Genomic DNA, 24967 nt, shown 5'->3' on the forward strand with positions numbered 1-24967 from the left:
TGGCAATGCTGTATTCATTCTTTGGTCTTATCATCCCTTTTTGTTCCAAATTGGTTCTCTAAACAAAAAAGGAATTGGTAAATTGCTCTCCCTCCCACCATTTTTCCTATTGTAACACATCAATGTGTAAATGTGTTGCGGTGTATAGAGGATATTGCACAATCTAGTAGAACGAGAGTATCTTCTCTGAGGCTGATGTAAAGCGTTGCAATGAAAAATGTGAGTATTTATGGTAGCTTCACTTTTAACACATGACATGCTTAGTTTGCTGCTGTACAATCTGGCTGCGAGCTAAACGGAATCGCCACTATGTTCAGGCAACTGATCTGTGTTCACTTTAGTGCGAGTCCACCTCCCTTGGACAACCGTAATGGAGAATGAGACAAATGAATGGTCAACTACAGATGTTATTTTTGTTTTGTGTGCTTTATTTCCAGGGGCAGGTTTTTTTTAAATTGTGCTTTTTCATTTACATTTTAATGATCATAATAAATCACTTCAGTCCCACACTGAGTGTTTGGGAAATTAATGCAATTATCTTTGCACCACATTCATCCACTCATCTCCATTAAGTGTGATTGTTTTACGTGTTAGCACTTATTCAGACCTCTCCGGTGGCTGTGTAGGTCAGATAGTTAACGTATTCTCGTGGGAGGAGCTGTTGCTGATAGAAAACATTTTAGGAGCAAATTGCAAAAAGGTTCTACAAAAGGTAAGTCCATTAACATATTGAGAGAAAGGTTGCACAAGTCTTTGGCTCTGCGCTATTTATTCCCAAAATATTTGGGCTGGATTGCTCAAAAAAAGCAAAAGACTGTAGGCCTAGGCCTACTGCTTCAATTCTACCATCTGCCCTGAAAGATGTGTCTAAGAGCTTATAGATGCATGCTTGAAAAGGACATGAACAGGACCAGGAAGCCGTAACATGTTTTCCACTATTGATCTTAGTTTATCCGTCTAAAAATATAACTGTAAATTAACCTCAGGGACACAACCAAGTTACAACTTATTACTCAGGGATAACTTTTGTCCTAGATTGCTTAAATCGTCACATTTAATTAAGACCTCAGCTCGGCTGCAGCTGTCTCTTCATAAATCCCAGGTCCAACATCCACTACTGTGTTCTTACCAACAGATGGGGTGTGTAAAAATGCCATTCGGTTGTCTCGTGGCTGCAAAGGCCATTCTCTCACCTGAACAAGGTGAGCACTGATGTGCGGATCGGCTTCTTCAACATCATCATTTGGTCGCCAAATGTTCTCTTCAAGGCTGTGATGGTTAAATGGGTGAGGTAGCACAAAGAAACTGGGTGCTATGCGTTTGAAAAGGCTAGTGAGGAGAGAAGGCTTTGTGGTTACAGAGCTGGATTCCCTCATTTTAGTAGAGAATTAATATGTATATCTGTTTTTTTATGCCAACAAATGTGAGTATATCATGTATACACACTCTGTCAGGTAATTTACAGTAATATATCTTTGTCTGGGGATAATGGGAATACATTTAAACCCAAGTGCACTCATGACTTTGACCCTTATTGCTCCACGCACCGATAATGCAGGGTTGAGAGTTTTCAGTCACATCCATTCAGCACCAGTACATTCGGCAAACCGCCAATTACTTTACAGGCAAAATACGATTCATATACTCCATTTTAAAATTTTAAATAAAATATATGGTGTAAATAAATGAATAGCTTTTTCTTAACCACAATTGTATCTCATCCAAGCAAATGTTAAGAAAGTAGAAACATTGTCGAAAGCGGAGACTGGATACGTAAGTGCATTTGCCTCCTTTCCAACATGGCGACGGACGGCACGTAGAATAGTTTTGGGCTGCAACATCACGGATTATTCTAACATTTGGACCACATGAAAGCTATTTGCTTACCAGAAATCCGTCTCTATACTGTTTCTAACCAATTTATTTGGCCATTCGGCTCTAGCGAGTAGTTGGGAAATGTATCGTCGCGGAGCGGCAAAGAAGGACCACAACAACAAACCTGTGAAGAAGGATGTGAGTGACAGTGATAAATACGCCGACCTCTTGGTCTTCGGATACGCCTGCAAACTGTTTCCAGACGACGAAAAGGCGCTTTACCATGAACACGGAAAACATCTCATCCCATGGATGGGGGAAAAGAGCATCATGATTGATAGGTCGGTTGAACAAACTTAGACCGAACCATTATGCTAACCATCTGTCCTTCCAGTTAGCCCCAACGTTCAAGGGACCACTTGGAGCTTGTTTTGCAGAAGCTTGGAAATACCTGCAGCTGGCGACGAATGTTTTATTCCTTCTATGTTGGCCTGTTTTTGGATGTCTTGAACTGACCAACGAAATGCGTGTGTCTGATGTCTCTAGAATAACTTGTCGAGATGCAAACTCCTGATGGTTTGCTAACATTAGCCTAGCTAAAGCTGCTGCAGTCCGACACAACATGTCAACACAGTAAAGAAAACATTGTATCACGGTGATTGTGGATTGTTGAGAGCTGATAATTATCTCGCTGCATTACATTGTGCTGTGTACTTCATGCACTGGTAATGGCGTCTGCTTAAAAGACTAATGCAAATATATTTAAATTCCACAACCTCTTAAGACTGTTGCCTTAAAGTGGGCTTTGCATCTTGGCATGTTGGGGATCATTTTTCCTGGAAACGTTTGCACAGGCCTACATAATAGTAGAATAAAAATGATGGAGTACAACACACAAGATGTTTCCTTCTCTCTCTCTCTCTCTCTCCTTCCTTTCCTAAATGAAGTCTAGCAGAACAGTGTACACAAAGCTATGCACTGCCGCAGTCCACAAGGCCAGAGCAAATTCGAACCAAGACTAAAGTTACAGCAGTTAAGGTGATTCAAAATAGCTCAATGCCAATTCTAAACGGTGTGTAAAACGGTTTAACATCACTGCGAAACCGATGGCTGCATGCCATATCTGTCCCACGTGCGGAGCACATAATAACCATATTCTAATCTTAAAATAATGCATTTCTTTATTTGAATCACCTTGATCTGCGGTGACCCAACTTGTGTTTTCATTTGTAAAGCCTTTGTATGTGTGTCTTTTATAACATAACCCAGTTTCCCCCCCAGCAAGGTAGGCTAAGGGGTCCGGCCAAACCCCGAATGCCAACCACAGCACCCCATTTCTTTGTCTTCGTGAAGAAACTGCCACTGAGAAGTGCCGTAGAGGGACGAACCCTGGAAAATGTCGTCCATTTGGGTTCTTGCGGATAGGTATTTATGTGCTCGGGCTTGTGTGAATGTAACTCTCTTTGCAGATGTAGACGTAGTGGTGAGTGTTACAGGGGGGAATGAACCCTGTAAGGTAAGAGGCGAGTTGCTTTGTTTGATCTCTTTTTTGTTTGTTTGTTTTTCTTTTGATCTAAGGTTGTTGCCGTGTAATACTTGTCCAAGAACGAAATAGCAACAGAGAGCTTGCTAGGTATCATAAGAGCACAATCAACAATTAAGCCCAAGGACTTCGTACATTGTTACATTGTCTGCATTTTGATACATTTTACCATAAAGCATTTTACATGTATACTCATACTCCTAGACAGACTTGCAGGTAGAGCATTTTAATGTAAATTTGGGGTTTTCGGTTCCCCTCCCTCGGTAAGTAGGTGCATATTGTGTACAACACGCCTTGTCGACTCCCATCCCTCTAATCCTTGTTATCATCCGACAGATACGATGGCCGTGGTCACTTACACGACCTCTCAGAGTATGACAGCGGCTCATGGAATACGTCCTACCAGCTGTCGGAGGAGGAGGCAAGGATCGAGGCGCTGTTGGATGAGGAGAGGTACCTGGCTCTGCACACCGACCTGCTGGAGGAGGAGGCCAGACAAGGTGGGCGCGGCGCCAGTTCTGACACGCACTTATGGGTCGTGCCGGATGATTCTGATCTGTGCGTATCCCTTTGTTTCTCGAGTTAGTCATCGCTGTTTGATTAAGGCAGCTACCCAGCAGACAGTGTAGAAATCCTGTTATAGGTTTTGCGGGCCCCTCAGTCACCCGTTAGGATCCTTCGCCCCACCATCTAATGACAAGGCGGGGTAATGAGCAACAGGGAAGTCCTGAACGAATTAACAAACTAACTAATGCGATAACTGTGTAACTTGCTGAAATTAGAAACTCAAAGGGACAGAAATTAAACAGGAGCAATTCCTGTTTACTGTGCAAAATATATTTGTTCATTGCCGCGATATATCCCTTATGATGCTTAGACAGCTAGGTGCTTGCTGATATTAATTCCAAATGGCAGCAGTAGGCGAACGGACCGGCCGGCGGGACGGTGGGGGCGTGCGCGCATGTCTGCGTACGCGCCGTGCGTAGTGAGGAGTGGACAATTGCTTCAGACTTCAAAAAGAAAATTCCAGACTTAGCGAGGGGAACCGCTGCACGTATGCTGCCAACAGCTGTCAACTCCAAAAGCTCCCGAATCTTTGACACTGTGTTCTTTATTTCTGCCTTTTGCTACTGATTTCTGTCTTTTACTTTCAAAGATAAAGTGGTCACTCTCTTTCTAGGCAGGCAGTCAGGGTTTGAATTATCTTTAATCTAAAACTCCTCTAGTTACACGCCAATATGAAAAAACTGCCTGTACGGACAGAATAGGATGTACTTCAATCTTGGCTTCCAAAATGATGATTTCCCGCCCCCTCTAAGACGTTTTCAGCTTTTCATCTCCTTAAAAAGGACTGTCTTTGACTCTGAGCTCAACAGCTGCCATTTCTATGGAAATCACTTTCAACCCTTGGATACTTGCATCTCAGTCGTTTTACATTATAATGAAACCGGCTGTTTTGATGACAAAGCACCTTTCTGAAAGACAGACTTTATGACTGTAATGTAATTGATAAGCCACAGTTTCATGTGAAATATGGGGTCTCATTCCTAAACCGACAGGACAGAATGAGTGAGCTAATTATTTGTGTCTCACACACACACACACACACACACACACACACACACACACACACACACACACACACACGCAGTTAGTGCAGAAGGTTCATCCCCCAGGCCAGTTTGTCCTTGGTTTTGGAGGCCTGACCCCATTCACTTAGGCCATTACCCGTCTGTCCGCTGAAGGGACAGCAGGAGGAAAGCATTAGAAATATTGATATTTTTAGTGGCAATTTTGCCCTTGCTACTTTTATAAGATATAGTTTGCCATGAATTTCAATTGGAAAGGTTTGGTGTCCAAGGCCAAATAACCATGTGTATTTATCTAACCAGCAGTAATTCTCTTTCCCAATGATCAGTGCGCTTGTACAAGGACTATCATTTCGGTCACAAGTAATTTTCATGGCATCATTAACACTATTTATCTTACTATGTAAAAACCTGTCATCTGTTAATATCAGTGGGACATATTTCAATCCAAATATATAAATGCCAACAGTCATAGAATGACTGTTTTGGTCAAAATAGCAAATAATCATATATACCTATTAAACGTGACCAAACTGCAATGTGTATTCTTAAAGGTTGAGGGAGTGAGTGATGAGTGAAATCAACAGTTGCTATCAGCTGGCCAGAATAAACTGGGGTCTGAGTTGCCCCATTGATATTTGGGCAAACACCACCTCGTTCTGCACCTTCTTCCTGTGGTTTTGCAGCAATGCTTCTTCTCCTCTTTCAAATGCAAAGATACTAAACAAAGGGGCAAACTCCTTCACTGATTCAAGCCAAACAAAAATATACTCAAGGTTTTGAAAATGCCATTTTGAGTGATCCACTGCTACTTTGGTATTAGAAGACCTTGTATTTCTTTGATCTGATGTCAGAATGATTATCGACCTTGTTGTACATGCTTCTTCACCATGTGTCGTCTTGCTCAGAGGAGGAGTACAAACGTCTGAGTGAGGCTCTGGCTGATGAAGGCACCTACAACGCAGTGGCCTTCAAATACAGCGCGGACTACTACGATCCCTCTCAGCCCACCGTGGAGGACGAAGCCAACAGGGAATGCGGTGAGAACACGTCACTCGCAAACCAGTCAGGTAGCTCGGTCCGGTGATCACGTACGTCTACAGAGAGTATTTACGGACGCACTCCCACATGCACGCACACGTTGTGTTGGAGCAACGCAACACAATCAGTAGAGATGACTCACAGCAGGGTGCGCAAACCCCCCCAAAAATGATCCCTACAAATCTGGGATCTTACTCTTTTCTTAGCTGCTTGACTCTGTCATCTGCTGTGATGCACACAGAAGGTCTGTCTAATACGTTTCTAATCCATGTCTTCTTTTTGAACTATTCTAATCCATACGACCATCTGCAAATATCCGACCTCACGTGGACTGCCTCGGTAAATGATCTGCCTGCAGCGGACACAATGAACGCATCAAAGACATTCAAACACGATTAAATATTACAGAAGGATACCATGAAACCGACCTAGAACTCTTTTATTGAATCCCTTAAGTTGTTGCGCAATAAATGTTAAACCCTGGTTGTCGCCCACTCACATCTGACTTGACGCACACACGCAAACGGACACACACATGCGATTTTTAATATTTCATGTGGATAGTTAGAAGCACTCTGTCTCGGCCAGTGCCTGACAGTTATGCAGACTAAATGCTTCTCCCTGGGGAGAGAGCAGAGCCATTGCACGTTATGATTACATCTGCCAAAAAAGCCTCCCGACGTGAGTAGAATTGGTCCGTTGGGAGTAAGTAAACAAGGTTCATGCAACACTGGCCCTTAACATTTTGTTTGCTTACCCATTTGTTTGGCTTTCCCTTTTTCATGGTCCTCGCCGTTATCTCAAAAATACAGAAAAATCCGTGTAAGATGCTGCTGGGTCAATGTGTGACTAGCTTTGAAAAGTAGTCTAGCGTTGACCACGAGTGTGAAATAAAGTCTTGCTGACGATCGTTACCTGCCAATTTTCATTATAATATGCAATCATAAGTAACATCGACATTCATGGTTTTCTCGTTGGCGGTCTCCGTTGCGTTGTAAACAACCAATCCGCGTTGATGGGGGCCGCATCGCTAATGGGAAACTAAAGAAGGTTCAGTTACGTTTTGATGGTTCAGGCGCTGTTCAGTGAAAATGAGTATTGCACGAAGTTAAATGAACACATTTACAAAGTGTTCAAATGTATTTTTGTGAAATGCGAAGTTGGTGAGAAACTTTTTTCACAACAATGTGAATATTAGATATGTTTCATGTTTGACTATCTAGCTGTAGCTCTAAGCAGCGTATAGTAAAAAGATTTTAAGCAATACAAATACAAACGTTATTTTCCTTCTCACTTGAAATATTGTTTGTATGATGAAAACCCTGATAAATTACCACAATAAATTAAAAGGATAACTTCTCAAAAATGTTGACTAGCTTTACTTCAAAGGGATTTCTATGGAAAAGCTATATTTGCTCTCCATTTCCTTTGTGCTGATTCAATCTGCGTCTTCTTCTTTAAGAAGTCGGAACACTGTTGTAGGGGCCTTTATATCGTCGCTAAATTGGAGTTGAGATGTGAGACCGGATGGAGAACGTGATGTGAAAGCTGCTCAGCTTTCAGCCTCAGCCAAAAGATGATTTTAAAACTATTGTTGTGGCTCAACTAATACGTGGAATCTATGGGGTGGCTGGGAATGATTCTTTTACCCATTTGTGTCTTTGAATTGAGGAGCAAATTCCTCATCTAGTTTCCACCTGACCTGTACATTATTTCCCAGTGCAGAGGCAGGTATTTGTACAACAGAGAGAATAATTGAGAGCACGTGGGTCACACCTCTTTTAAAACGCTTTAAGCATTCAAAATGAATCCCAAGTTGTAGCTTTTTTTACTTTTCATTACAAATGACTAACACAAGTTCATCTTATTCTTTTTGCCCAATTATCTCCTCGCATGCATAGAAGAGGCAGAGCCTGAGGAGAACGAGGAACCTTTTATTGCTCCCCCGGGACTCGCCATCCCTCCTGACGTGGAACTGGTGAGTGTTAAATACACTGATGCCCTATTGTGTGCCTCATTCCCTGTTTATATCTACACAACACATACAAATGGACATGCATAGGGGGGGTCCACTGTACGTAGGCCTGCAGACGCTGCAATTGCTTCCCATTTAGCCGCTTTGTGATATTTGGTTGCATAATGTGTCTACATAGTGTGTATTCTTTGTGCGTCTCCATGGGTACATCTCGAACCGCTTGTCAGAGCTCTAGTGGACAGCAACAATTAACAGAATGTCATGTCTGAATGTGGGACTTATCCTAATGTAGATGATATTTATTCATCTATTCATGAAATTCCTGCACTCTTTTGGTAATTGGTAATCATTAAAAACACACAATGGACATAATAAGGAATGAATAATTGATAATTTCTTGTTTCTCTGATTTTCACCCAATGTTTATTTAATTATGTCAATTAATGTCATTGAAATAAAATGAAGAATGCTTAGCATGAAAATGCCTTCGGTCCAAAAAATAAGCTTTTCACAATGGGTGGACTACGTTCTAATGTTATGTGCCATAAGGTCCACTCACTTGACTCAAACGCTTGTAAATTGTTGAGGCCAACAACATTTTTAAAGGCCAATAATAAGACGGTTTAAAGAAGGAAAAAAGCCTATACACCTGCTCGGGAATTCGGCCCACTTTCAAAATAGAAGCCATCCCTTTTTGATCCAAAAATGAGAATAGATTTTTAGTTTTTAAATGTATACCCATTTAATTGAATTACAACCATGCTTGCTACATTCAGCAACACGTTCTATTGCATTTACCGGCAACCCATTAGTATACAATACAAATTACACCTACAACACAGACTATTGCTAGCATCACTCCACTGTTTGAGCCAGAAGACTGCATTTCTTCATGCAAGCATCACTGGGGGGGGATATATATTATGCATCTTTAAGATATTTAATTCATCCAGAAGATGGAAGCCTGAGGCACAGTACACAGTTCACCAATTCTTCATTGTAAAACATTTCTGTTATAGATTCACCTTAAACTGAAAGTTTGTTCAGCCCATATATTTTTTGTTGAAATTGTCAAAAGACCTGTTACTCCATGTCTTTGCTCATCAACATCAACACATGGCTATTTTCTCGCTGTATGTCAAAGCGTTTTTAGATGTGATTTGTTTCTATCCGCATATCTCGTGTTAAATAGTTAAATAGAGTTTTAAGTGCTTCTGCAAGATATTGTTATAGTTTTTTTGCACATTAAAAAGCAGTTTCAATGATTTTTAGAATTGGACACATTCATTTTAAAACATACCTGCTCATCTTTGTGCCCTTGCTTTTGTAGCCGGCAACCATCAAGACCCACAACATCATCGAGAAGACCGCCAAATTTGTATCTCAGCAGGGGGCTCAGTTTGAGATCGTCCTGAAAGCTAAGCAGTCCAACAACTCCCAGTTTGACTTTCTTCGCTTTGACCATTACTTGAACCCTTATTACAAACACATCCTGCGGGCCATGAAGGAAGGTCGATACAACATTGTCTCCGCCAAGAAGCATGAGCAGCAGGGTGAGTTGCAGAAAGCCGCCTGTGTCAACAGTCACATACTGCAAATAATGCAGCAATATCTGTTCCACATGAGCGATCGACATGGTAATACGTGAGGTACATCAATGCCGTGCATTGATTATGGCTTTAAACACTTGCTCATACAAATATTCATCATATTGTTCTTGTTGTTTGCTTCATGTAGAATCGAACTCTGATGATTCAGATGACGACGGGGACGGCAATTACCTCCATCCCAGCCTGTTTGCCCCTAAAAGGTGTTCTCGCCTGGAGGAGCTGGTGAAGGTAACGTAAATAGAATGTTGCCCGCCCCCCAATGTGGAACTTCACCTGTCGGACACAGTTGCTACTTAATATCGGGACGCTGTCCTGTGAAAATATCCAAAACATTTCAATAAGTCAAGGATAAACAGCCTTTTAGGCAATTGATGTTTGCTGTTATTGGACACTGATCAAACTGAAAATATTTTAGTATGCTGCCAATTCTAACTGATTCGTGCCAAGTGAATCGCACTTGTATGCTGTTCGCTCCTCCGTGTCTCTAACTGCATTCTGTTAATAACTATTTTGCTGTTTGTGTTTCTTGCCAGTGGTTTCATGTACATTGTCAGGTTGGTCATTAGTCTTTGACAGAGCAGTGTAAAGCGTGGAGGCACGTTCATCTTTTTTTTTTTTTTAAACATAATGAGCTCCTTTTAATACGAAGCGGTCCGACAGTTGCTTCCCATTAACAGAGCTTTCCACTTCTCATCAGCCACTCTGGTTTTCTAGCCGGGCTTCTTAGTCCATATTTCATGGGGATAACTATAAAATTATGTATGTAATGGCAGAATTATACTCTTTTACTTTTTTGTATTTCACAGGTTCTGACTTCACATCTTTGAATATGTGCCGTATTTATTTTGATACAACTCTGAAACGGCTCAGTCTCTCCCACAATACGGACACGGTGTGATTTCAACGGCTTTTACAGGAAAATATCACGGTGTGATAATGTTCTTAATCAAACCACCTTTCATCTACCCCAGCCTCTTCAAGTAATGGACCCAGACCATCCTCTGGCAGCACTCGTACTGAAAGCCCGACAGGAAAGGAACGGCACAGCAACGGTGGCAACCAAAGCAGAAGACGTGGCGGACCCAGTTGTCTCCGGCACACCGGCGCAGTTCAACGCTGAGCGTGAGTACGGACCGGAGATGCACTGCTCGCCAACAGCTTTGGTCGATGTAAACTTCCTGGCAGCAGATGTCATCCACATACTCTGCAGCAAGGATTATAATAAAATGATTACGTCATTTTGACTCCATTCTACTTGTGCATCGGTGCCAAATCTATGAAATTGAATAAGAGGGGCACGGCAGGTCTGACTATAAACTTTCATAGCTGTGTTTTTCAATAAAAATGCTTGTGCACGCAATCATGCCAGCACCTAAAAGGTCTGCAGTGTCCAGTCTACGTGGCTGCCGCCCTTTTGGCGCAACCCCCCCGCCCCCATTCTGATGAAGTGCTTCCTCAGCACATCAAAAACAACATCCCAGCCAGCCTGGATCCCCACCAGTTTACATGCAGAGCCCAACAGAACTTTCCATCGCCCTCCACTCAGCCCTCACACCGAAAAAGTGAGCTCTTTCTGCTTGTAGCGTTCTGCCACTGCTATTTGTTTAATAAAGCTCCCCACTAATTAATGCTGAGCATAATCTATTATTGATAAAAAAAAGGCATTCTCAACAAAGTCAAAGTCAAATCGAGCTGAGAAGTTCGACACTTTCTATTCCACCCGGGCTGCGCCGCTGATAAGAATTCAATTGATACGTGTTCTTGGTGTGCGCGACATTTCAATCGGCCTATTAGCCAGGCTCCAAAAAGCTTCCGTGGACGTGACACATGCAGCGCCTCGACCAAAACACAACAAATCACTGATTTTGATTCCTCTCTTTTTTGATATCGCATCAAAGGCAATGTGAAAACTTTATTATAGATTCATGACCAGAAAATATGTTTTTGCAAGATTAGTGAGTTTAAATTGCTCAAGGCTAGAATGAGAATCAGCTTTATTGGCCACGGATGCTTACAGGGAATTAGATTCCGGTTTTCACTTTGTTCACTGCAGTAATAAACACTAAAAATAAAAAAAACAATGACAACATAAGGAAGTAGAACGGACATAAGTATAGAAACTCAAGGAATATACATAGTTACTTCTTGCAATGCAACCTCTCATTAAATACAGATGTTGGGTTTTAAATGTCTAATAAAAGTCACGCGGCAGGTCTTTTAGATGTTGAATTGACCCATACGACACAGAATATGATGAATTATCAAATTAAGATCAATAAATAATACATCTGTTAAATGAATTAAATAAAACAACAGCGCTTCTGTTGAGTGTCTGGCTCATGGACGGCATGCAGGGTCATACCCGTATCCATCCATGTTGAGTCACACTCCACAGTATTCATCACACTTATCCTTAAGTACTTGTTCCATTTATGTCTTCTTCCTCCCCTGAAATGGTCGCTTAAATAAACCCGTGGTTGTTGGCCCCCGCTGAACCGTCAGCGCCAACTTGTCCATTACTGCAATTTATTAGTTCCTCAGTCAGTCTTGGAGGCTGCCCTTTGACCTTTTCCCTGCTGCAGGAATAGGGCCGTTGATATTACTGAATGGCTTGCGGGTGACCCGGCTGCTGAATGCCATTGCTATGCATTGTTGCTCAATATGGGGGTCTGCTAATTTGCCCAACGAAAACGCTTTCTCTTGTCCTTTCTGAGCAGTTCTGTCGTCCCACGCGAATGTTAATACAGGGTGTGGATAACGAGTTGCTCCATTATCTCTTTCGTACTGGGTTGTCTGCCGTAATGTACTGTATTAATTACTGCCTCTGACCCTGAGATGAGCGCAGCTCCGGAGACAATAAAGTAACTTCAACACTAAAGGCGATCCATGAACTGAATCTAGCCTGAATCTGATCCATCGATGTGGCGATCCATCCGTCTGACAAAACCATTCAACTAGATTTCCTTTTTGACCATTTCTACGCCTTCTAAGCCGTTATCTCAATTTTTGACACACGTCGAGGGCGTAAATTAATGCTCCTGTTGTGCTTTTCCATTTTCCTTACCGGAGAAAATTGGACGCGTCATGAAAGGCAACAACCGCAGTGACTAATGTGTTAATATCACACTGTCGACGGCTTTGACAATTTGTTTTGTCCTTGTCCCGCTCTTCACCCCTCCCGTTCCCCATTCTCTTTTCAATAACAAACTTTGTAACACAAACCCGCTGATAAGCGAGATGAGCTTTTCACGCATACGTCACATATTGATATATATTCTCTTCCCGCCGCTGATTTGAATGAATCTGAACACCAAAAAACGCATCCTCACACTGAGGAATCTGCTTACCCTTTGTCTCTACTCTTAATAAATATACGTTCTGAAGCTTAAAAACATTGAAATCTTAAAATGTAAGCTCCTTCAGTAGCAGCTTAGTTTGAGTAATTGTGGTCACTACATTTGTTCTGTGTCAGTTTATACAAAACACCAAATCTAAAACACTTTTATATCTATAGTAAAAAAACACTGCTTATTCTTAACGTATGTTAAGCCGAATGTCGAATGTTTTCCATGCAATGTAATTTCCACACAGTGACAAACACGGCAATGGTGGAGCCTGATTTTGACAGTTTGTATTTCAATTGGCACAATTGGTGAAAATAGGTACAAATAAATAAAAAGATTGCCAAGAAAATTCTCTGTAAGGAATTAAAGCATCGCTTGGAGCACCATCATTTCACATTAAGCAATTGTTTCTCTGTACTTAGTTTCTTGCCAACTTAACTACACGGGGAATGGACACAAGAATAATATCCTGCACTGTAAAGCACCACAGTACCATACAAACTATTTGCCTTTTAAAGGGACGTCTCAGCTTTTGCTGTAGTAAGAGCTTGTGTGAAAGCCACAGTGGAAAGCAGTTGGCATGACATGAGAAAATTAAATGATGTTTTATAAATGATTTCTTGGATAAAAAAAACAGACAGTCTGTTATACTACCTCTCTCTTATAATGCTTTGTGGATCGGGTGGAATTGTATACAGTGTGAAATACTGTCCCCATCTTTTCTATCCAGCAAATGCAGCTGCAACGTACTACGGCTACTACATGCTCCCGGATGGCACCTTCTGCTTGGCTCCGCCTCCCCCAGGGATAGATGCCAGCGCCTACTATAGCAGCATGCCCCCAGGTGTCATGGGGCCCGCGACAGCTTCTGAGGCCTCACCTAATCTGGGAACCACACCCTCCCAGTCTGAAACGGTTGCCGTGGCAGCGGCAGCTCCAGCTCCAGCCCCCTCTCAGGTCGCCGTCTCTGCGGCTCCCGCTGTTCTACCAGAGACCAGGTAGGAAGTAATGGGCATCCCAGCGTGACAAGCCCTGCTGGTAGTTTGCCTGGTCAAAAATCAAGTGGCATAATGCAATATCATTTAAATGAACAGTGTAAGTTACATTACATTACATGTCATTTAGCTGACGCTTTTATCCAAAGCGACTTACAATAAGTGCATTTAACCATAGGGTACAAACTCTGAAGAACAAGAAACAAGAAAGTGCAATTTCCTCAAATAAGCCAATTTACAATTTGCTATAGATGAGTGGCGTTCTAAGTACAATTTAAGTGCTACAAAGTTGATGAAATGTTTCCCTCATCTGAACAATTTCCCCCCCAAAAAACAGTTCAAAACCCGAAGCTCCGGTTTGCACGCCAGCAACGCCGGCCATCATCCCCCCACCACCCGACACCCAGCCCGTCATCGACAAGCTGGCCGAGTACGTGGCGAGGAACGGCCTTAAGTTTGAGGCCAGTGTCCGTGCCAAGAATGATCCACGGTAAGTGTCCTTAGCAGCAATAAATCTGTGGCCTCTGGTCACATCGTGTTTTTTTAGAAACTCTTTTCAGTGACTCTCCCCTCAGATATTGCACTCTTCATCATCTTCTGGTTTGTCCTTTGGGAGTGCTCACCTCTCATCTCAAACGCTTGTGTTCTTCCCTCCGTCTACTGTAGGTTTGACTTCCTGCAGTCTTGGAATCAGTACAACACCTATTATGAGTTTAAGAAGAATTACTTTTTGCAGAAAGAAGGAAAAAGCTTCCCAGAGGTAATGCAAGCATTTAATATATCTGTATGCATGTGTGTGTGTTTGTTTGCTTGTTTGTGCATAAAAATCGGGGAGATTGCCTCCAGTTCACCAATAACGGCCTATGTCCGTCTTGAGTTTGTTGGATACAGTTGACCATTACAATTACCACATCGCCATGAACTTGTGCACAGTTCAGTCATTCTAAAGGTCCCTAACCCACCACAATTTTATCATAAATCATCTTGATAAAAACCGATGAGTGAATATATGATAAAAACAAGAGAGAGTAACAACATTGCTGCCGTGGAAACTGTTGTAGTGTAATTAGTCTTTCATCAATCAATCGAGGGAAGAAATGCTACGATGGTCCCCTGTAGTTTTCAATAACATCTTGCTGTAGGCTAATACTAACATTAATGTCATTTGTTGGGATAAAAAGTGTTAAAAAAGATGGGCGGGAATAAGCTGGTAAAAAAAGAAACCATACAGATGTTTCATTTTTTGCTATTATAGATATACTAGTATTTTTGTGGTATTGTACCGTACCTGTAGTATTGTATCGAGTATCATTATATTTATAGTTTCAAAGGTATTGTTTCAAAGTCATAATTTGGTATTGTGACAACCCTCATGTGAGCCTGAGTGGGGAGAAACATGAAAAATGAAATGGACTGTGAATGGGAAAACCCCTCTCATAACTCCAACTAAGATGAATGGACAGTGCATTTTGTCACCAGGTGCTTCTCAAGGCTTTCGACATCAGGCGTGAATTTCCCCGCTGCGGGACTACTAAAGGAGTATCTTTCTTAGTTCGGTTTGTTTTGCAGTTATTCGCCCCCCCCCCCCCCCAAAAAAAACCCCAAATAAATTGGCTCATAGCTGTGTGGAATTGCTGATGATGCCGATACAATTGGAAAAACCTTTTTTTCGGAATGGTTTATGTGAATAGCCCAACAGGCCCAAAGCCCATCAGCTCGCAGTTAGGAGGGAACACGCGTTTCTAGTTCATTTTAAGTTCACTTACTTAAGGAAAAACGGTTTTCTAACAAGAATCTGCCAGAACGTGTCAGAGTACATCTCAGTGCGAGCGTTTTCCAGGTCTCATCGCTGTGCTGCTTTGGCGTTCCGTCATCTGTATTCGATCAGCGTGCCTGAGTTCACAGCAGCGCCATCCAGCCACCGTCTCTCTCAGACGGGGGAATTAATAGTGATTGTAGGGGTATGTGGGCAAATACATTTGTGTATCTACTTGGCGAGTTTATTGCTCGGGACGTAGATACACGAATGTATTTCACTTATGCGTCCCTGTGGCTCCTCTCCGAAGCGTCGTCGTGCATCGTGAGTCTGGTTTGGGGGGGAGAGGTAGAAAGTGACAAGTGGGTTTTTGTAATTCGTTTTCAAGATGACTCAAACCCACTTGCTTTTCAGAGTGCGGAGGAATGTGATTATGACACCGCTCAGGCCACTCCAACAAGCTGCTGCTCAGCTTTTCTAACAAAAAAAACCTGCCCTGTGTTTTGCACTGTGGGTATTGGGAGGCCGATAACGTCCCTCTCAGCCAGCACTATATTTGATCTTTTCATAGTTAATGAAAAAGTGAGACTGAGCTAAAGTCAGGCGACTAACTGCTGTTTTCATTCTAATCTTCACGATCTTCAGAATGTGCCACTCTCCTCAAAAGAGAAGCATTTTGTAAATTGTGAAAGGTGTGTGTGTGTGTGTGTGTGTACCTCCTGTTTAGAGAGATCTTCTCAGAAGTTGTTTAGAGTCTTTGATGCTTTCATAGAAGTCCCGCTTCACTCCTGAGCGGCTCCCGTTGTTTGTTTTGGTAGAATCGAGCAGAACCTGTGTGGATTCGCCAGAGCCTTTGTGGTTAATATGCGACTGACTGCCTCAAAACTCGAAAACTTGATTGCATTGCAGGCAATAAATAGGTCACTTAATGTGAACTCACATTTATGAGAACATCACAACAGGGAGACAAGTTTGCTCGATTACTAAATGCATTCAAATGAAGTCTCAATGACAGAGCGGATCATTTAACGTTTTAACATTTAATGTAATGTTCTTCCTTTGGCTCGGCATTTTACTTAAAACCGCATAAACACAAAGTAGAACAATGCAAATTATCATTCATTTGATTTTTGAATTAAGCTAAAATGTATTTATTTATTATTTAACAAGCCGTTCCTTTGGCGAGAGGTCAAACACTGGTCATGTGAACGTGCCCGTCCTTCTAGCACAATGTAAAGCTAATCTTGGTTTTTCTATTGTAGATTACACCTTCCTGTAAAGCTGGTGATCTCCAACTAGCGCAGGTTCTGCAGCTCCGCTGTGAAACACTGGTTCATGTTTTCATCCAGAGTGGAGGATTATTATTATCTAAACTGCCCTGTGTCTACACAGCCACGCATGTGAAACAAGTAATCCCAGGATTCCAAAGGCTGAGCTAAAGCTTAGCTTTGTATGTGAACACAATAGCGTTCCTGCAAACTCCAAATGATGAGCCTTTTTTTTTCTTTTTCTAGAGTGTTTTTTCTTCCTTCTGCTTCTCCCGTGAGCTTTGATTTTTAGAGTTGTTTTTTTTATAGAAGTTATATTCTCTCGGGCCGTCTGTAAAGTGCTTTGACTTTTGAAAGCACTGTTAAATTTACAGCCGCATCGGATGCTTCCTTTTGAAGCATCCTTCAAACATGGGAAGACACGTGAGGCATCGGCCGCATCCCCAGTCTGACCTGTCATCCCATCGGAAGGTTGTATTTAGGATAGCGACTCGGGGCACAGGTACCACTACAGAGCGTTTGTGGTTTAATGACCTTTGCAAATTACCAAGCTCTATGAAATTGTTTTGATAGATCATACGGTAGGATTTTTGAGAACAGATTGGAGGCAGTCAAAGCTGTGTAAGTAACTACTTGTATTCCGTATAAAAAGTTAGCCGTTCATTTGTTGTTGTTTTCTACACTTATCGTGATATGAATCGATCCTTTATCAGATATGTACATCTCTACAGCTGGTAAAGGTAGGTGACATAGATGATGTTTAAATGTTACAGTCCACTGGTTAAAATATTTTTGATTTTTATGTCCCAAAGGATATCAGACAATAACCATTGCAGTATAGAATAAGGGGGTGTCCCGTTGCAATTAGTGCAGTTAATTAGAATAAATATAAACATATAATATGTATTGATATATCTCAGTCTTTGTATAGATGTCTTCATCAATCATGACCAGTATACATGGACAATTTCTTGCTTAAGTGAGTGAAGGAGATGTGTGGGCTCCTTTAGAGACTGCTGCTGCACACAAGTTAATCGTTTCCATTGTCTGCTTCTTTTCTGACTTCCCACTACTGTGCTCTGACGGTATGAAATCAAGTCTTTCATCTTAGAAGATTGGCTCGACTGAACAGTCGTTCGCAAGCTTTTAATGGTGCATTGACCTTTTCTTTTCTACCCAATTCCTTCGCTACAGCAATGCACTTAAAGGTATCAGCTCGGCCACGTACAGAAGTTATTGTTCTCGGCAGTTGCTCTTTGTTTCTCCTCCACAGCCACATTATCCGTGACACAGGAGTGAGACAACTTGAGAGGTGCAAACCTTGACCGCTGATGGAACCGGCCAGATGACTAATCACGTTATTTAGACACAACAGTTGTAGTTTAATTGGAAATCGTTGGGAGAGGAGTGACGCGTTCTAACATTTAACATCCATCCGCCGCTGGTGTTACACAACCAGCGAGCATTCACAGCAGTTTCCTTTTCTGGGACAAACCAAATAGCAAGCAGCTCCTGCGGATGTTTCCTTTAGAAGCGCCCCTGACGCCACGTGCACATATTACTGCTGTGCTTCTAACCCGTCACAGAAGTGGTTCATGTCGAAGTCAAGAACCGCAGGTTTCCACAGAATTGTATTTTTGGCACCACGCGTCTTGCCGGTAAGCTCATAACATTGAGATATACTGCAGACAAAAACAGACAACTTTAGACGCCTTGTCAACATTCTCTAAACATTGTTAGTTTATAGGACACGGACATTGATACAGGTATGTTTGCATTTATTATTTATTGTCTTTCTCTTCTCTTCACTGTCCCGTCCAGAATGAGACTCCGGATGACGATGCGCTTCAGTCCGACGCGTCGGCCCACGTGGCAAAAGGTAGGAACAAGAGCACAGAACACACTGCTTCTCTTCATTCTTTCAGTTAACTATGTCCACGTAAGCACCCATGCACATGTTCACTGTATGTGAGTGCATGTTTCATATGTTGGTGTTTACGCACGGAGCTGCCTGGGAGTCTGGATGGTATTCACGTCTGCTCCTTTGTTTGGTGATATGGTCTCGGAAATGTCTACGCAAAGATGAAAGCGTCCACTTACCGCGACGCCGGCGGGATCCATAAACATGCACAAATGCAAATGAAGGCATGCATTTTGGGGCGACAGCTCGCGGAGGCCAAAGAAAACTAATAACTGCGCAGAGTAGTGCACAAGTAAACTATCCGGCCTCCTACAATAAGGATCAAAGTCTGATATAAGGGTTATTTCTTGAGGGAATGAGGCACATTCTGTACTCTCTGTGTTTGATTGTAAAAAAGGAATCAACGTGACAAACAGCTTTTGTTTGTCCCTCAGTCGGTCTCTTCTCCCTTCATTGTATTATGCCTCTTGTCCCGTTGGTTTCGCCCGTCTCTTTGTGTACGTCTGTTTTGTAAACTCTCTTTCGCTCTCAAACATATTATTCGTCAGCACTTTCCCGCGTCTTTTCTCGGGGTTTCTCTGCCCATCCCTTTATTCATTCTTCCTCCTGCCCTTTTATCCTTTTGTTCTCTTGTCATTGCCAAAAAAGCACGCCTAATAGTTTTATTTCATTTGGCTCATTGTGCTCTGAAACGGTGAAATAAATTTATGTCCAAGCCGTATTTGTTTATCGGTTATTCTAAATACTTTTTGTTCTCTCTAAACCACACTACTCCTTCTGTCTCTTTGTGCCATCGCAGCCCCTTTTGCCCCCATCTGTTTTGCCATCAAAGCGAAGGAAACCGATATGCTGCCGCTGGAGAAGAACCGGGTGCGATTGGACGACGACTCCGACGAGGACAAGGTCCAGTTCCAGCTCTATTCAATGCACGCAGATCCAGGGGTGATTTTTGGTATGCATTGAAAAAACGGCATTATCAATAAATCATCGTCCATGTTTGTCTTTTGAAGTTGCTGGACGATCAGGGGCTGGAAGCTCTGTTGGGCGGAGCCATGATGGCCGATAAGGACCCCGCTCCGGTCACTGCACCCGAAGACAAAAGACCGTCCCTCAGCTTGGAGGAGTTGGAGGCAAAACAAGGTATTAATATTCAAAAAAAAATATCACTGCAAACACAAACATTGATCATGCACAGCTTTAGCCAAGCTAATATTGATATATTGAAAAGGTAACAGGTTGCTACAAAATATTATTTTAAGAGTGATAACTTGGCTGAACATGATTAAAATTGAATCCGACTATATTGCGAGAGTAAGCGCAGATTCTCTGTGACAGCACAGACTAAGTGCAGGTGCTTACAAGACACCTCCGTCACACCCACCGGCATGCCGTTTCTTTGTGGGAGGGTTGTAATGTGGGCAAAAGAGGACGAGCGGAGATGGATAAATCCGTTGAGTCTGAATAATGAATTGTCTCACCGGTGTGTACCCCGCAGTGTGGCACCGCAAACAACCGCACAGATCTCTCCAAAGGCCTAATGGAGATGTATTCTCTCTATTTATGTCTCACTCCTTTGTTCACTCGTGGCTTTGTGGTATTACACACTCCCTCTCCTCTGTTTCCCCTCACCTAAAGTAACGCATCAGTGACTTTGCACTCAAACACTTGACTTTTTTTTGCCTACGTTAGAACGCACACACTCACAGAGAGCATTCTTTGTCCTATAAAAGGTTTACACTCTGATCAGGATCTTCATCGGGACCTATGGCATCTAACTCAGCTTATCTAATAACATCACGCTTGGCTGGTAAACATACCTTTTTTTTGTACAGAGATCTCCTGAGTGAGGGATTGGGAAAGAATACATAAAAAGTTGTCTCATCATTTTGGCAATTATATTTTCAAGGTTCCGCACATCTCTAAAATATTCATGTGCTGTAACGTATCACCGGCTATTAATTTCAAAACTAATAGGCTTTGCTACTGGAAGCTGAAAGCTATTATATTGGAAGTTGATTCATTGCATCTTGTTATACTTTCACACCCTCCAAAATATGCATTTGTAGTCTTTTAGCTTTCAAAATCGGACGCTTTGCCTTGGACCGCAGCTGAACTATGAAATGACAAACGGGTGATGCTGATGCAATTGTCCTTTCTCGAAGATGAATTTGGCCCTACTTGATATCCAGTTGCACAAACAGTCTAAATATTAAAGGTGTAAGAAAAATTCCTTTTCCCTGTCATCCCACTAATCATTACTAATGACTCAATCCTTGAGTAGGTCCCAAGATGTCTGCCTCTCAAAGGCTTCGTCATGAAATCTGAAATGCTTTTGCAGGAAGAAAAAAAATGCAAATGATAAAAGCAATATTAAAAGTCTTACCGACAGTGGATACCTTTTTACAAGGCACAGTTCTTATTAAGTCATTTTGTTTGAGTTGTGAAAATAATTGATTTAATATCAGGTTTGGGGATTTACTAGATTGCTCTATGTGGCGAGCATGCTACTGCTTTTTTGGGAAATATGTTATCACGAGTATAATGTCACAGTCCGGGAAAAAACAATTTCGATATGCTAGAAACTGACAGCGGACCTACACAAATACATTATTTATTTGCCAAAGTTTGAACATTGTGTTTATTTCACTTGACACACTCCTGTATTTATGTTTTTCGCGTCGCCATCGCCTAACCTGTAATAGCTTTAAATCACATAACTTTCACGGTTAGCTGTTTTTGTGTCCGGACCGCTTTGCTCCACGTTTAGGTTCGTCGGGACAATCCCAGAGAGTAACGCGCTCTCTCTCTCTCTCTCTCTCTCTCTCATATATATCGAGCTGAACGGCAGCCAGAGCGAGAGGCTGGAAGAACCTAATAAATAGCTGGCTGAATTGGCTTTGCTGTGTGGCAAAGTGGCTGTCAGTCAGCAGGCCTAACTTGATCAGATAGCAGGAGAATCAGTGGCAGGCAGCACAGCGCTAATCTCTGGCGATGGTCTGGAAAGCAGCCGCACAATGAAAGCGGCTCCCAGCGATAAATACATGAATCGTTCAAGTTGCTGCAAACATTTCTTAGTGTATTTCTAATAGTGGTGGTGGAAGACTTTGAATGACAATGTATCTTAAATCAATGTGAAGTTAGGAATGTTGTAGATATACTGTAATTATAGATGCTATCTGTGATCCATTCATTGAACGGGTCACAGAAAACAACGTTAAAATGTGTGTGAGGTTGCTTATAGCGATACGCCCTCCATCATTTTACCCAAAGATGCATCTCCCCTCGGCTTCACGGCTAGTTTTTACTTTACGGTTTGGCTTTACTCTCAGCCCTCTCAAAGTGTGGTTTATGGCTTCTGTTTTCTTTGAAAACGCTAAAAACTGACTAGACATTACCTGCTGAACAGCAGACAGATCAAATGTGCCACTGGGTATTGAGCATCGGGGACAGTTTATGTTCTAAGGAGCCAGATATGAACCTCAGGAGTTAGCTGAGACCCAAAATGGAGCTAAAAGGAGAATGGCTGGCAGGCCGTGAGCACGTCCGCGTACGAGAAACTAGAAGCGGCGAATGTTCCAGCTTCTCGTATGTAATGTTTCAAAACAACATTACGTTACTGCCGAGGCAGCCGAGGCAGCACGGCCTTGGCTGCTGTTTACACAGCCCTCAAATATGATTTGCCTCGGCATCGGGCCCGTTTAACCTCCGAGAGATGACAGTAGCCCCGGCGATTGCATAACTCCCAACAACTTGTTTTCCGCCAGCATTTGCTTTAGACTTCACCGTCTCGTCTCGTTTTCCATGTCTCCTTTATTCCGCTCCTCGGCGTGACTCATCTCATTGGTGTGTGCTCTCTTTACTCATCCGTCCCCCCCACCCGTCTCTGTCACTTTATCTCCTCATCTGTCAAAACCGCGCATATTTTCCCATCACATCACCCAATTCCACTCAGCCGTCTGTCTCCTCTTCCCCACCCACATCTCCCCTCCCAGTTTGATTCTGTATTAATCTTTTATTCAAAAGTGCCCGCCACATAGGGAGGCCTTATTATTCGGGGCAAAAACTTTTTTTGTGTCTATATATTCTTTTATTTCTTAGAAGAGAAACACACTCTCTCTTTCATCCTGTTCTCCCTCCCTCGTGGTCACGAGGTCAGCAGAGTGAAAAGCGGAGCACGATCACTCTTTGCCTCCTCCTCGTGTCACTGTAGTTGTATCCGGCTGTGGTTAAAAAAACCAAACGGGAGCATCTCTCACCTGTTTGTACTCTCTCGTATCCCTTAGCCAAGCAGAAACTGGAGGACCGCCTGTCCGCTGCAGCCAGGGACAAGCTGGCCCAGGCATCTAAGGAGTCCAAAGAGAAGCAGCTGCAGGCCGAGAGGAAGAGGAAGGCGGCGCTCTTCCTACAGACACTGCGCGGCCCCGTCGCCGGGGAGCCCGAGGCCAAGCGGGCCGGGCTGGACTCAGGCGCCCAGCTTGAGGTGGGTGAAAGGTCGATCGACCCCGACACACAGTTCCCCCGCTGTATGTCGCGTCTCTGTTTGTTTTACCTCCAATGCAGAAAGCTCTCTCCATCTTCAACCAACCGCCTCGGCCTCTGCGATGTAACTAACTGCAGCATGCAGCGGTTTCGTGTCGGGCGTCAACGCGCACCGGAAGCAATCAAAGTTGCGTTGAAATAGTTTATGGCATTAATCTCGCCCACAATAATTTCATAGATTAAAGCTTTAACTGTGTCATTCGTACCATTTAAAAGTTTTACTCTGAGAGAACCAAGCTGCTTTGATTGCACTTATATATACTTGCACTGGTACATTGTGAGACGGGTTAAACCGTTTTGGGCCATTAGAAGAAAAGATTTTGAGATAAATGGTAACATGCCTCATGTCTCACTTTTCCACCTGGAATCAGGCTGCTGGGAGCCACTTGAGCGGGCTAACTGCATGAAGTCACAGTCAGAGTAAAAATCAACAGTCTTTGATATCAGAAAAAAAAATACTGTGTCCGTTAATTCCATCCCTGCTTTGATTTTCAAACTGCCGCTTCAACCTACATTGATCATAATGTTTTTTTTGTAGGCAGGAACATATGAGTATTACACATTTTAGCACAGAGAATACCAGTCTGAGTGCTGACCTGCGGCCTTTCCTGGCCTCGACACATTTCCCAGTACATTTTTCATAAAACTCCGAGCTGTCTTATTTCTTTCTAGATTCTTTTGAGTTTTGATCACATTTTGTTATAGAATTCTCAAATATAAACAACAGAACCATTTTTTCTCATAATATATACATCATATATATATATATATACATTAAAAAAATAACCTACGGATGCAGTGGATAAATAAGCACAAGTGTGACACAGCACAATAAACCCTGCCTCATCAAATTGTTAACCTCCACAGCCCCGCTCAGACATTTCCACCCTGAGGGTCAGAGGCACATTTTTGCTGCATCAGATTCTTTTTCTCTTTGGTCATAATAGAGGTTTAGTAGATAATAAAATACAGCTGACTAAAAGAGCCGTGATGTTCATGTCTGTTAACACCAGATGGGATACTGTCTGTTTCTTCTTCTTCTTTTCCATGAAGGTTCATTATTGATCATGCGAAAATGAACTTGCAGGCACCTACAGCTGCTGTATGGCTGTATTGATGCCAGTTTTCAGTTTACGTAACCAAGCAACAACAGATTAGGAGATGAATGTCTGGTTGTCGGGAGAATATCTTCATCTACATCAGTGAGGTATATCGAGAGACGGCATGGATCTAAAGGTCACATTTCTGCAGAGAGGATGTGTAACACATATTGTTATTGTTTTCAATCCGCACTGAGACTGATGCATGCATGAGCAGCTTTAAGCATGGACTGTGACCGCAATTCCAATCAATCATTGGAAAAGGTGGCATTTGTGCGCTACGCAGCTGTTGCCACCCATGAGGAAGCAGTATATTTTCCTCCTTGGCTCATGATCAAATGTTTCAAACAAAGACTGACGCAGACTGCAGAGAGTTGAATCTTTCCCAATAACTAATCCGCTTGTTTTGTCTTTGTCTTTATCTTTTATGGAGGTAACGGGAATTTTTTTCTCATTTTTCTGTTTGTGTCA

At 42.5% G+C, this 24967-nt stretch overlaps 1 protein-coding gene across 4 annotated transcripts in view; it reads left to right on the forward strand.

The window, feature by feature from the left end:
• The first annotated feature begins 1767 nt into the window (after nucleotides 1-1767).
• The window catches only part of sfswap (splicing factor SWAP), a 36177-nt gene continuing 12977 nt past the window's right edge, over nucleotides 1768-24967 (forward strand). The window contains exons 1-14 of one of the 4 annotated variants that reach the window (XM_040197227.2): nucleotides 1768-2156; nucleotides 3695-3858; nucleotides 5856-5987; nucleotides 7890-7966; nucleotides 9294-9516; nucleotides 9701-9801; nucleotides 10545-10695; nucleotides 13648-13915; nucleotides 14250-14402; nucleotides 14579-14672; nucleotides 18758-18815; nucleotides 19657-19760; nucleotides 19868-19997; nucleotides 23141-23337. In XM_040197227.2, coding sequence (XP_040053161.2) covers nucleotides 1957-2156; nucleotides 3695-3858; nucleotides 5856-5987; nucleotides 7890-7966; nucleotides 9294-9516; nucleotides 9701-9801; nucleotides 10545-10695; nucleotides 13648-13915; nucleotides 14250-14402; nucleotides 14579-14672; nucleotides 18758-18815; nucleotides 19657-19760; nucleotides 19868-19997; nucleotides 23141-23337 — 2052 coding nt within the window. In that variant the 5' untranslated portion in view covers nucleotides 1768-1956. Of the gene's footprint in view, nucleotides 3241-3694; nucleotides 3859-5855; nucleotides 6018-7889; nucleotides 7967-9293; nucleotides 9517-9700; nucleotides 9802-10544; nucleotides 10696-13647; nucleotides 13916-14249; nucleotides 14403-14578; nucleotides 14673-18757; nucleotides 18816-19656; nucleotides 19761-19867; nucleotides 19998-23140; nucleotides 23338-24967 lie in introns of all 4 variants that reach the window. The other 3 variants (XM_078088431.1, XM_078088433.1, XM_078088432.1) reach the window with 3 other exon arrangements.

This window comes from Gasterosteus aculeatus, chromosome 14 (assembly GCF_964276395.1).
Source record: "Gasterosteus aculeatus chromosome 14, fGasAcu3.hap1.1, whole genome shotgun sequence".
In the NCBI taxonomy this organism is placed as follows: domain Eukaryota; kingdom Metazoa; phylum Chordata; class Actinopteri; order Perciformes; family Gasterosteidae; genus Gasterosteus; species Gasterosteus aculeatus.